Source organism: Fukomys damarensis, unplaced genomic scaffold, assembly GCF_012274545.1.
Source record: "Fukomys damarensis isolate Sample0158 unplaced genomic scaffold, DMR_v1.0_HiC HiC_scaffold_14, whole genome shotgun sequence".
Classification (NCBI taxonomy): domain Eukaryota; kingdom Metazoa; phylum Chordata; class Mammalia; order Rodentia; family Bathyergidae; genus Fukomys; species Fukomys damarensis.
In genome coordinates, this window is record NW_022900926.1 from 22,251,411 (window position 1) to 22,263,528 (window position 12,118).

At 41.7% G+C, this 12,118-nt stretch overlaps 1 protein-coding gene across 1 annotated transcript in view; it reads left to right on the top strand.

Moving 5' to 3' along the window:
* Nucleotides 1-12,118, top strand: part of Map3k5 (mitogen-activated protein kinase kinase kinase 5) — a 219,957-nt gene that overhangs the window by 189,609 nt on the left and 18,230 nt on the right. Inside the window, exons 25-26 of the mRNA XM_010626667.2 lie at nt 4,748-4,933; nt 8,509-8,614. Coding sequence (XP_010624969.2) covers nt 4,748-4,933; nt 8,509-8,614 — 292 coding nt within the window. The remainder of the gene's footprint in view (nt 1-4,747; nt 4,934-8,508; nt 8,615-12,118) is intronic.

Below are 12,118 nucleotides of genomic sequence, written 5' to 3' on the forward strand. Positions count from 1 at the left end.
CATTTCTTCTTCGCGTGCGTGTGTGTGTGTGTGTGTGTGTGTGCGCGCGCACACTCGTGTGTATGATAAGGTCTCTCTGTGTTGTTCCGACTGGCCTTGAACTCACTGTGTAGCCCAGACAGGCTTTGAACCCATGGCTATCCTTCTGCCTCAGCCTCCCAAGTGCTGGGATTACAGGCTTGTGCCACCACACCCAGCTGTGAATTACTACTTCTGACATTAGCACGAGACTGCCTGTCCGTTGTTCTTCTGAGCATTTGGGAACGTGTGCAAACACAGCAGAACCTCTGTGCTTCTGAGGTCACAACATGCAGATGGAGGTTGATGGGCAACAACAAATGAGGTGTGTGGTGTGTTTGGAGGCTTCTGGATGGGATGGGGCAGCTAGATCCCTGGTGTGTCAGTTCTCAATGGCTGCCATAACCAGATACCTCTGACCAAGTGCCTTCCGTTACAGAAGTTCATTTTCACATAGATCTGGAACCTAGAAGTCCAAGACCAAGCTGTTGGTGGGCTTGCTTTGTCCTGCGGCCTCCCCAGTTGCTTGCAGGTGGCTTCCTTCTCTCCCCATCTTCCAGTGACATTTTTTCCTGTGTGCGCGCAGACCCCAGTGTGTCTTCTCCTTCTTACAAGGACACAAGGGTATGGGTTCAGCCGGGTTAGGGATTCACCCACGGCTTCCCTTAACCTAATTATCCCTTTAGAGATCCTATTTCCAGACACACAACTGGGAGTTAGAGTGTAGGACACAGGTTGGCCCTTTATGCCTTCGTAACATGTTCCCTGGATTTTGCTTACAGAAATGAGAAAGAATCCCCTCCTCAAGGCAGCAGCAGTGGAAACGGGGTTTCCCTCAGTTCCTGGGAGCAGAAGCCCAGGCCTCCTGTGAACACGAGCCTTCCACAGACGTGCTCGGTCCCCGGCATGATACTTATCATCCTTTAGTCGTGTGGGTGGCTAGGACCCATCCACCTGTGTGTGGCAGGCAGGATGCCACCTGTCCTTCCTGATCACTGTGAGCCACATGGAGCTTCTTCCTGCCCTCTGCTGGGAAAACAGCTGCTCTGTGATACAGCTGGAGGGGCTGGGCCAAATTGGTCAGAACCTCTCAGTCCAAGATTTTGCCTGTTTTGCTCTTCTACGGAGATGGAAACGGAACAAAGCTGTCTCTTTCTTGGTTCTTACCGTGCAGCCCCAGCTTTTGTCTGTCCTGAGAACCGTACTAGGCCTCCCTGCTGCCTTCTGAGCCTGAACATACCCATACCACTGCCTTGGGAAACCCCTAATGTCCGCCCCTAGATCCTACGGGAGGAGGCAGAGGCCATATGTGTCCCATATAAGGCCACTTGATACAGGGGACTGACAAGAGTGCCACCTGTACTTTCTGGGGAAACCCAGGCTCAGTCCTAAGGAAAGCTATGTCATGCAACTGCTCTCAGGCCCAGGAAGTAGTGCTGTGGGATTAGGAATAGCTGGGCCTCTGAGTTGGGGGTAGGATGAGTGTTGAGGATGCCAACAGCCCACTGTAGTCATCCAAACACTGAGAGTGAGATAGACTAAAAAAAGAAGAGGAACTGAGTTTAAAAGTGGGGAGCACTTAGAGTTCATTCATTCCTCCAGCAGTACTTACTCAGCATCTACTAGATGCTGGGCACTGTACCATGTGATGGGGTTACTGAAGTGAACAGCAAGAAAAACAGCAACAAAGAAATCTGCAGCCCACTGAAGTTGGCATTGTAGTGGAGGGAGAACAGTTAAAAAATAAACCTACAGTATGGGCCAGGTATTGTCCTTAGTGTTTCATGTACATTTGTTCATTTAACACTCGTAACGATAGTTCTAAAGTAAAGATAGTTCTAAAGTGTTAGTACCCTGACTTTACAGATGAGGAAACTGAGGCACAGAGGGCTCAAGTACCTTGCCAGGTGGGGACAGGTGCTGGGCAAAGGAACTCTCTGTTACCCACTTTGGAGTGAAAGCCTCTCCTATAGCCTCTAGCTTATTTTTAGGTCGGAAACAGGTAGAACTCAGGAGTTGCCTAAATCCTAAACCTTGTGCTCATGCCCAAAGATGGTATAGAAAATATAGCTTGTTTAGAGATTTTTTTCTTCATCCCCTTTTGGACAGTCGCTCCAGCTACCTTGGCTACCCTAGAGCCTGACAAGAGAGGTCACTTCTGTGACTGTGCTGAGATGCAGACTTTTTTTTTTTTTGGTGTTGAACCCTGAGCCTTGCATGTGCTATGCTGCCCTCTGCCACTGGTCTAGTCACACCCCTGGCCTAAAATCCTTAACTATGCAGACTTTTTTTTTTTTGGTGTTGAACCCTGAGCCTTGCATGTGCTATGCTGCCCTCTGCCACTGGTCTAGTCACACCCCTGGCCTAAAATCCTTAACCTTTGAAGTTGGTTGATCATCCTCGATTTGAAAGTGTGCCTGAATGTTCCCTATAAAAGGGAAAATGAAAGACAACATTGAAAGCAGCCCTCAGAAGGCAGGCCTGGGTGCACCAGCATGGAGCCACCAGAGAGAACCAGAAACTGTGGATCAGAATCGCACGTCCAACCCCGCGTGCTCGCAGGGAGTGTGGGACCTGCTGACTGCACATCAAGGCCATTGGGAATTCCTTCCCGGGAAGCCATGCGTGACTTGGTGGCAGAGCAGGCACTGACCTGGGTTTAAAGCCGGCTCTTGCCAAGTAAATGAGGCAGAAGAATGTAGTGGTTAGGAGCTGGGGCTCAGCCTGGGCTTGGGCTTGTTTGAGGCTTGGTTCCCTCATTAAAAGGCTGTGCAGTCTGGATAAGTTGCTTTGTTTCTCCGAGCCTGGGCTTCTTCCTCTATAAAACTGTGGACTCTACCTTCTCAGGTTGCTATGCGGAGTCCCTGAGTTGGTGGATGATTTGGTCATCACGGAAAATGAGGCATTGTTGTTACTATTAAGCAAGGCAATAACAGTTATATAATCTCTAACTTTTTCTACAACCAGATAGAAATAGTTCTTTTAATGTTTTTTTTTAATATATCTACCCTTTCTAATAAAATCAAAAGGTGGATGTTGGAAGGTCCTCAGAAAAAAATAAACCATGAGAATCCCTTTTAACCTGTACCACCTTTTGGAAATCCACTTGTGGTGTTTAAAAAGGAAGTTTAAAGGATGAAGAATAAAAAAGATCTTCGCAGAGGACTGCCGCCCGTGTGCTCAGGACAGCTCACTGTCAAATGCTGCCTTTGGTCCCCACCCCACCCCACCAAGATGTTCCCCAGTGAAGGCACACGAGTGGGTTAACGTGGAGAGGCAGGAGCTAGGACAGAAGTAATGATTATGTAAGTGGATAAATTAGCTGAGGCAGAAAGCATTTCCCAGGGGAGAGAGTGTTCCTTTGTAAGACAGTGATGTACATACCAAGAAAACAGAAGCAACATGTTTTTGCTGTTGTGAAAACGAGCTAATGTCAAAAATAAATGTTTGCTGTTTAAACGGTTGGCAGACTGATTTTTCACTAAGATAGGCTTCCAGTTTCTAACTAACTACCATTTTCTTCTTGAACATATTTTCATGGTGTTATATTTTGCCTGTGACTATAATTTAGTTGTGGTGAGGAAAAAGAGACACAATTTATAATTGTCCCTAGTCTGATTTTAAAATATTCTCCTAATGATGGCTTTTAAGCTTTTTCAATGTAATCTTTTCTCATGAAAACATCCACATGAGACAGAGCCCCAAATGAAAATATATTGAGAAAATGAACTTGATGCATTTCTCTTTTGTTTTAATAGAATCCTCGAAATTGCAATTTTCACACCCCAGTTGAGGAATTTAATTTTAACCACGCAGTAAGAGTATGAGATAGAAGAGATCATAATACAAATCTTGTTGTTTCTTAAAGGTATATGAGAATAAATAACATTCGGCTATATTTCCTTTATGAAGCAATGTGCCCCTTCTCAGTGTAAAAAATTCAATTTGGGAGAAGGAGTTTGTTTAATATTGTATTGTATTTTTAATATATAAAACTCCATCGATCCATTCTTACACCAATTGCCTCACTGATGGTTAAGAATGAAGTTTGAAATAGGCCCCTTTGGATTGCAAGGAATTGGCTGGTTTGAAGGGCAGCTGAAGTGCTAGAGACGTGATGTAGTAGACACACCATGGGAGAAGCAAGACTCATGGAGTTCCAAGCACGGGGCCTGGCTGAGCCTAACGAGAGTGAGACTAGAATGTAAACCCAAGGGGCTTCAACTTCCAGGAGTTTGCACATGGCTACGCGGTTACTGGCCCTGTTGGTGTGCACTTCTGTTTCTGTCTGACCTATGTTATTTTAATTCCATTACCCCCACTTGCTTCCTTATTATTGGATACATTCATGACGCTGTTTTAATGACCTCTCCCTGGGCAGACTTTGAAGTGAAGAACCCATGGCTCATTGCCTGAATCTCTCTTTAGTTCCCAATTTAAATTTCTGAAAACAGAAACCTCATTCCTCAGCCTGTCCCTGTTTGAGCAAAGATTTGCATATCTGACTATATCTCGGCAGCTGACCAATGTTTGGGGTAAGTATTCCTCAGTCATGAGGTTGGTGGTGGTTTTAGTGGCAAAGAGGAATTGTAAAGTTCAAGACACAGTGTTTCCTCTAATGGGAGGCACTTTGGAGCCCAGATCTCCTCTCAGAGGGCTGTGGGAATGGCAGGCCCATGACTGATTATGACCAATGCGACACAGCGACTGAGGGGTTGTTTATTCACAGGGCACTGAAGAACCGAAACTAAAATGGGAGCACATCACGACCCTCATTGCGAGCCTCAGAGAGTTTGTGAGGTCTACTGACCGGAAGATCATAGCCACTACGCTGTCAAAGCTGAAATTAGAGCTGGACTTCGACAGCCATGGCATCAGCCAAGTGCAGGTCGTCCTCTTTGGTTTCCAAGATGCGGTAAGTGTGATATATTGGCGATGATTTCCCACAAAATCTGTTAATGTTAGTCTTAGAAACAAGGTTTACAAGTTTTGTTCTTTTCTTTCCTCAATAATTTCTGTGGACTGTATTCTCTGTGGATGATCAATGTGAGATATGTGCCTATTTGCCTCTACGTATTAGACTTATTATTTTGTACATTTTCATCTCCCAAAGATGGATACACATAAAACTGAATCACCATGGAAAATAGCAAAACTTAGAATAAACATCTTCCATGGCTGAACTTTCTTGTTATGAAATCACATACTGGGTCACTATTTTGGTGGCTTTAGCAACATAGAACACTTTAATCATGTACTTTGTAAGGCAATACTGTACATGAAACGCCATCTAGTGGCCATTGAGAAAAATTTTAACAGTATACCCTGGAATGGTCGCTCGCCTTTGAATAAAACCAGTAATATTTTCCCCAGTTTTCCCCGCTGGTTTTCATACAAAACACTTTTAACATGTTTGTTTCATAAGTATCCAGTATCCAGGACAGACCATCACTGAGTGAAAATTAACTCACATGAGAATTGCTGAGAATTCTTCTAAAATTGAGTAGCTATGCAATACCAACTAGAAACCAGTCTTCTGCAAAACTGATGCAAAACCCTCTATGTTTTTCTTGGATAAGACTCATCTGTGGGACTTTGTGCCAAAAATGACTTAAGGGGCCCTAGAAGATCCTTACAGGGTGTGGGAGACAGAAATAAGAGAGTTCTTCATGGTGCCCATAGTGTAAACATGGGAGCACATTGTATAATTTTATTTAATCCAAAAATTAATTCATTCCTAATGTGTTTATCGCTTCTCTATAGAAGTATCTTCATAGTTGTATTTAGAACATCTAGTAATCCCTAATTTATTAAAACCAAATTATAAATCCTTCAATAGCCACTAGTGTATTCTGAGGCACTATGTAAGAACTTAGTCCTTGGGTTATACTGGGAGTAGGGATAAGAGTCCTGGTTTGATTGAAGTCATAAGAAATAAAAGCAACTGGCAAAGCCTACCGCTAATACTACATGCTAAAGGAGTACTTACCCTACAACTAGGGAAACCCAAGCATCTGCAGATAAAATGAAATAATTTAACTGATTTGCACTTGCGCACACATTTGGCTTCCATTCTAGAGGTTGGAAAGCAAATTGGCTGTAGAATTCAGCCTGATAATTATGGTGATTCTAGGCTTTGGGTCTAGGTCAGATGCAGACACTCATCCCCGTTTTTGTTAATTCACTGCCCAGGATGGGAAGGAATCCAGGGGGTGGGCCATATGTGATGTATTATACAGTGATAAGCTATGAGGGGCAGGCCATGGCTTTAAAAGATCTGTCCTCCACATTGTATGACTCTTTTTATTTTATTTTATTTTATTGGTAGCAGGGATCGAACTCAGGACCTTGCGCTTCCAAGGCAGGCGGGGAGCCACTAAGCTAAATCCCCAGCCCTGTGTGGCTCTTGAGAGAAATATTCTGATCAGCTTCCCGTCACTGTAACAAGTACCTGAAGTAAATCAACTGATAGGAAAGCTTTACTTTGCCTCCCAGTTTAACAGGTTTCAGTCCATGGTAATTTGGTCCCTGCCTTGAGCCTGTGACAGCAGGTATCTCATCACAGGGGCATGTGGCCTAGAAGGCCTGTTCACTTTATAGCAGCCAGGAAGCAAAGAGAGAGAAGCGGCTGGGATCCCAGCATCCTCTTCAGTAGCACAGCCCAGTGGCCTAACTTTCTCCCACTGACTTATCTCCTAAAGCCTCTACCTCTCTCAGTATCACCATGGGCTGAGGAACTCAACCTTTAATACATGGCCTTTGGAGAACACTCCAGACCTAAACTGTGGTAGGGAGTGTCACTCCCTTTAGTCAAATAAGCAGATAAATCCTTTAAAGAAGTGAAAGTACCAGGACAAACTCAGTCTGAAAGGATTCCAGGAACAAGTGGGAACCTGTGGTTCACTTCCTTAGGAGCAACTACGATGGGGGAAGTCCACAAACTGACTCTTTTTTTTTTTTTTTTTTTTTTTTTTTTTTTTTTTTTTTTTTTTTTCCAATACCAGGGATTGAACTTAGGACCTTGTGCTTTCAGGGCAGGCCTGGTGCCACTGAGCTAAATCCCTGGCCCAAACTGACTCTTTTTCTAACCTGGGGGGTTTGATGAAGATGGACCAGTGGCAGGCCTGAGCAATTCATATTCCAGCTCTTGACATGAGATTGTAGCCAAGTCACCATCTCCAGCTTCTGCTAAGGTCGCTAAGTACAGCCTTTCCTAGCATTAAGATAGAGTTTTGTTTTGTTTTAAATGAACACACATAGCAGCTGTACAGGACATGTGGGGAATATACACTGGGATATTGTTTAGTCTTTAAAAGGAAGGAACCTACCCTACAGCAGAACAGGAATGAACTGTGAGGATGTGCTGAAGTCAGCCACAAAAGGCCAGATATATATGATTCTGCTACTAGGAGATACCTCCAGGTGTCAGATTCATAGACAGAACGTACAATGTTTTTTGTAGGTTGTTTGTAGGAATTGTCGCGGGAGCATGGGAACTTCATTATTTAATCGGTTCAGAGTTTCAGTACTGCAAGAAGAAAAGAGTTCCATGGATAGGTGATGACAATGGTAACATAACAATAAATTTCTGAATGTCACTAATGGCACACTTAAAATGGCAAGTTTTACATTATGTGTACCTTACTACAATTAAAAAAAAAAAGACAGACGGTACTACACATATTTATTTTAGTGTCTATTTAGTGTGCAGAGCATTATTAGTCACTATGAAAAGATACCCTTACACAAAGATTGTTCCGCAAACTGGTTTTCTGGAAGATTCTAAGAGATGATCCTCCCGTGGATAGAGACATAAACAAAAGTGAGAAGGAAACAGGCCCTGCACTGTGGTGAACCTGTAGGTAGCACATAAATACCAATTTTGCCCTTACTTGCTTTAACAGAGTATGCTGACGTACTTGGCTGTGTTAAATGACAGTCATACCATTTAATAATGATGTTTATTTTTCTTCCTTCTTTATCCTCTCTGCCACCCATTCTGCCACTGCATATTTACTTGCAATACTGGGGATTGAATCCAGGGCCTTGCACATGCTAGGCAAGCACTCTACCATCGAGCTACCTACTCTGCCCATTTTAAATTTTATTTTGAGACAGGCTCTTGGTAAGTTGCCCAGGCTGGCCTTGAACTTGGGAATCCTACTGTTTCAACCTCCTTAGTAGCAGGGTTACAGGTGTGGAACAGCACTTGTGGATTGCAGTTGCATATATTAAATCCAAAAGAAGTGACATTCTCGTTTAACCATACCTCCTTCTATGGAAGTAACTTATTTGCCTACATGACACTTGCTCAACTTTAATTTGAAGTGGTAATTTTTAATTTATTTTCTAGTGCTATACATTATTTGAAATTCAAGGTGAGGAAATCTTTTAATTATTTTTGTAGATAGAACTTCATCCAAGTACTTGGATATGCTGGGTTATTGGCAATTAAAAATTATAGAAGACTAAATGAAACTCTTTTTCCAGGTCAATAAAGTTCTTCGGAATCATAACATCAAGCCACACTGGATGTTCGCCTTAGACAGCATCATCCGAAAGGCTGTACAAACAGCCATTACCATTCTGGTTCCAGGTCAGAAATGTTTAATTACTCCACAAATATTTGGTGCTTTCATATTTTACCTTGCTATTTGTCTACCATTTTCTATATCTATTTTAAAAACCCATTTCTGAGCCAACACATCACATCAACCTAGTGCATACAGTCTGAGCAATGGTACGTCAAGCACCATGTTTACAATATGTAACAGACTTGCTTCTTTGTCTCTGAAGAGATTGTCTGGGGCTGCATGTGGAGTTCAATGGTAGAACACTTGCTTAGCATGTGTGAGGCCTTGGGTTCAGTCACCAGCACTGCAAGCAAACAAATAAGTAGATAGCATGTTTGGATATTGAAAAAGGAAGAAATTGTAAGCCAAATAAATATACATTTCAATATGTGTATGTCAGTGCCTACAAACATATTCCTATGTCATCTTTTACTCGTGACACCACACCTCCCAGTATATTAGGTAATGTAAAGAGTTCTTTAAAATTTCAGCTTTTAGAGCCCCATTGCAAGCCAAATGAATAAGAATCTGCTGGAGATAAGACCCAGGAATTGAATATTGAATAAAAATATTTTATTCATTTATCTATTTATTTATGTTTTCATTTACTCATCCATTTGTTCATTTAGCAGTACTGGGGATTGAAGCCAGGGCCTTTTCACTGAGCTATATCTCTGGCCTTTTCTATTTATTTTTTATTTGAAGACAAGGTCTCCCTGAATTGCCCATGCTGGGCTTGAATTTGTGATTCCCCTACCTCAGTCTCCTAGATTGCTGGAATTATAGGTATGCACAACTATATTTAGGCAAAATTATATTCTTTTAGAGAAGTTTGAGATTCACAGCAAAATTGAGAGAGACAAGATTACTCATAAACCAGCCACTCCCGCATGTGTAGCCTCTCCTGATATCAGCTCCTACTCGAGTGCCATGTTTACTATCAGTGAACCTATACCAACACATCCTAACACCCCAGGTCCATTGTTTTCACTAGTGTAATATAGTCTATGAATCTGGACATGTGCAATGACAGGTATTACCAGTACAGTGTCCTACAGAATATTTTCATGGCCTAAAAATGCTCTGTGCAACATAGCCTATTTTTTGTGCTTAAAATACTGAATGGAAAACTCCATTGTGTGTTGCTGGACTGTTTTAGAAATATTTGGTCAAATGTGAGTTAATTTGGCTGTAATGGCATTTAAAACAACAACAAAAAAAGCTGTGAAAATGGCCTTAGAGTATTATCTTTAGTTACTTGAAGAGTTTCTACTTTTTTAAAATACAGTTTATGTTAAAATAATTTTTATTAATTTAGAGAAGACAATGTGAGAAAAACGGATTTTCTTTTGGATTTTCTTTTTGTGGTCATTGTGAGTGATTGTGTCTTCCTTTTCTTATTTTCCCATTCTTCCTTTGTTCTAAACTTTAGACTGACATCTATCTTTAACAATCATAGTATGTATCCATTTTCCTATGAATACATACATATTGAGGACATACTCCTAAGTGAAATAAATAAGTCACACGTGTGTAAATGCCGAATAGTTTCTCTGGTGTGAAAAACTATAATAGTACTCAAGATCCTATCATGAGATAACTGACCATGTGAAATAGGAAGAAAGGGGCTAAAGGTGTAGGGAAAGTGGGAAGGGTAGGGGAAAGGGAATAAGGGAAAAGAAAAAAATAGGAGAAAATGAAAAAATGGAAATAAAGTGTAAATGGGGAGGTGAGGAGTGGGTGAAGGGAGGGCAGGGACAAGGGGAAAAGATGAGAACCAAGACCTGTCATGTAAAGGTACAAGATCCCAATGATGAATGTAACTGTACTGTATACCTAAAATGTACCAATAAACTCAATGAGGGAAAAAAAAATGTGTGCGCCACCTACAGGAATCTGAATTTAATACAGCTCCCTGGTCTCTGATTCACAGACAGATTAGGAAATCACTGGTCTGGACAGAGCCTTAGCTTTATTGGCAGCAGGATACAGAAGGGGTGTTGAGGGAACAATGCTTTATGGAGTGAGAAGTATGTTCACACTCAAAGGCAAAACCTTAAAAATGTTTTGCTAATCTATCCATTAATAAAAAATTTTAAGTCAAGCTCTTCCAGGGGCCGGGGGATTAGCTCAGTGGTTCCACAGCCTGCTTTGCAAGCACAAGGACCAGAGTTCAATCCCTGGTACAAAAAAAAAGAGCTCTTCCAACCCTGTGTGTACATGGTAAGACATGGAACAAAGACAAATAGATTTCTATATAGTCAGGTACATTTATATTTTATATTTATGAAACGTATTGTCCTAATATTTACCTTTATTATAAAATTTAGAGGATAAGATCAATGTGAAGTATTATAAAATTCAAATCACTTACAAATGGCATCACACATTTTTAAGTGCAGGTTAACCTTTGCAAGTTGCAGAATTCTCTCCTCTCAAAATACCCTGTTTGACTTCTGAGTGAAGGCACTGCTAGTGATCTTTATATCAAACATCTGTGAAAAAATTTTTGTTGTATAGTTTGGGTTGGCCTCAAACTCACTATGTAGTCTAAACTGGCCTCAAACTCATGGTGACTGTCTTGCCTCAGCCTCCCCAGCACTGGGATAACACCACACCCAGCAGTAATGTCTTATGTAAGAAGGAGTACCAGCAGAAGTTCTAATAACCCCAAACTTGTTCTCTTTCCTGGCCTCTGCCTCCACCCCTCACCCCCCACCCCCACCCGTCCTGTGCATTTTCAGGTCTCAGTTCAGAAGGTCCCTCCTCAGAGTGTCCTTACCTGTAACCCAGTCAAAAATGGGCGTGGGCTCCCTGGGTTATTTGCTGTCCTTGGAAGGGATTTTAACACATTTGTGACCCTTACCCTGATTTGTAGCTGGTTTTGTTTCAAACTGAATGGCTGTTACCCTCAGTGAGTTCTGACAGTGTTTTGTTTTGTTTTGTTTTGGTACTGGGGATCAAACTCGGGTCCTTGTGCTTGCAAGGCAGGTGGCAGCACCACTGAGCTAAATCCCCAGCCCAAAATGTAGGTGTTTACAGATATAAATCTTTTCTTGTTTTATTTTTTGGTACCAGGGATAAACTTGGGTCCTTGTGCTTGTGAGGCAGGTGGCAGAACCACTGAGCTAAATCCCCAGCCCTCTGATGGTGTTTTATTTTGTACCTAATCTACCATCCATCATGGTGCCATGAAAACAGTAACCCCTGATAAACACTTGTTTGAAATAATGAATAAATGAGTTTCAACTGATTATAGTAAATTAGGGTGGAAATTTGCATGACTTAGAAAAATTCTAGAGAGGCTTTGAAATGCATGACTAGCAGTTGAATATGAACCTAAGAATTTCATGCTCTATGAAGTCAATAATAAAGACACAATAGGTAAAAAAAAAAAAAGGAATAGGTATATGTCACCAAAAGGGCATGAGTTAAATACCATAATAGCCTTAATTAAGGATACCCACATGAGTAAAAGACAGAGGGATCATATTTTGAAATAGCATATAAATGATCTGATCATTTAA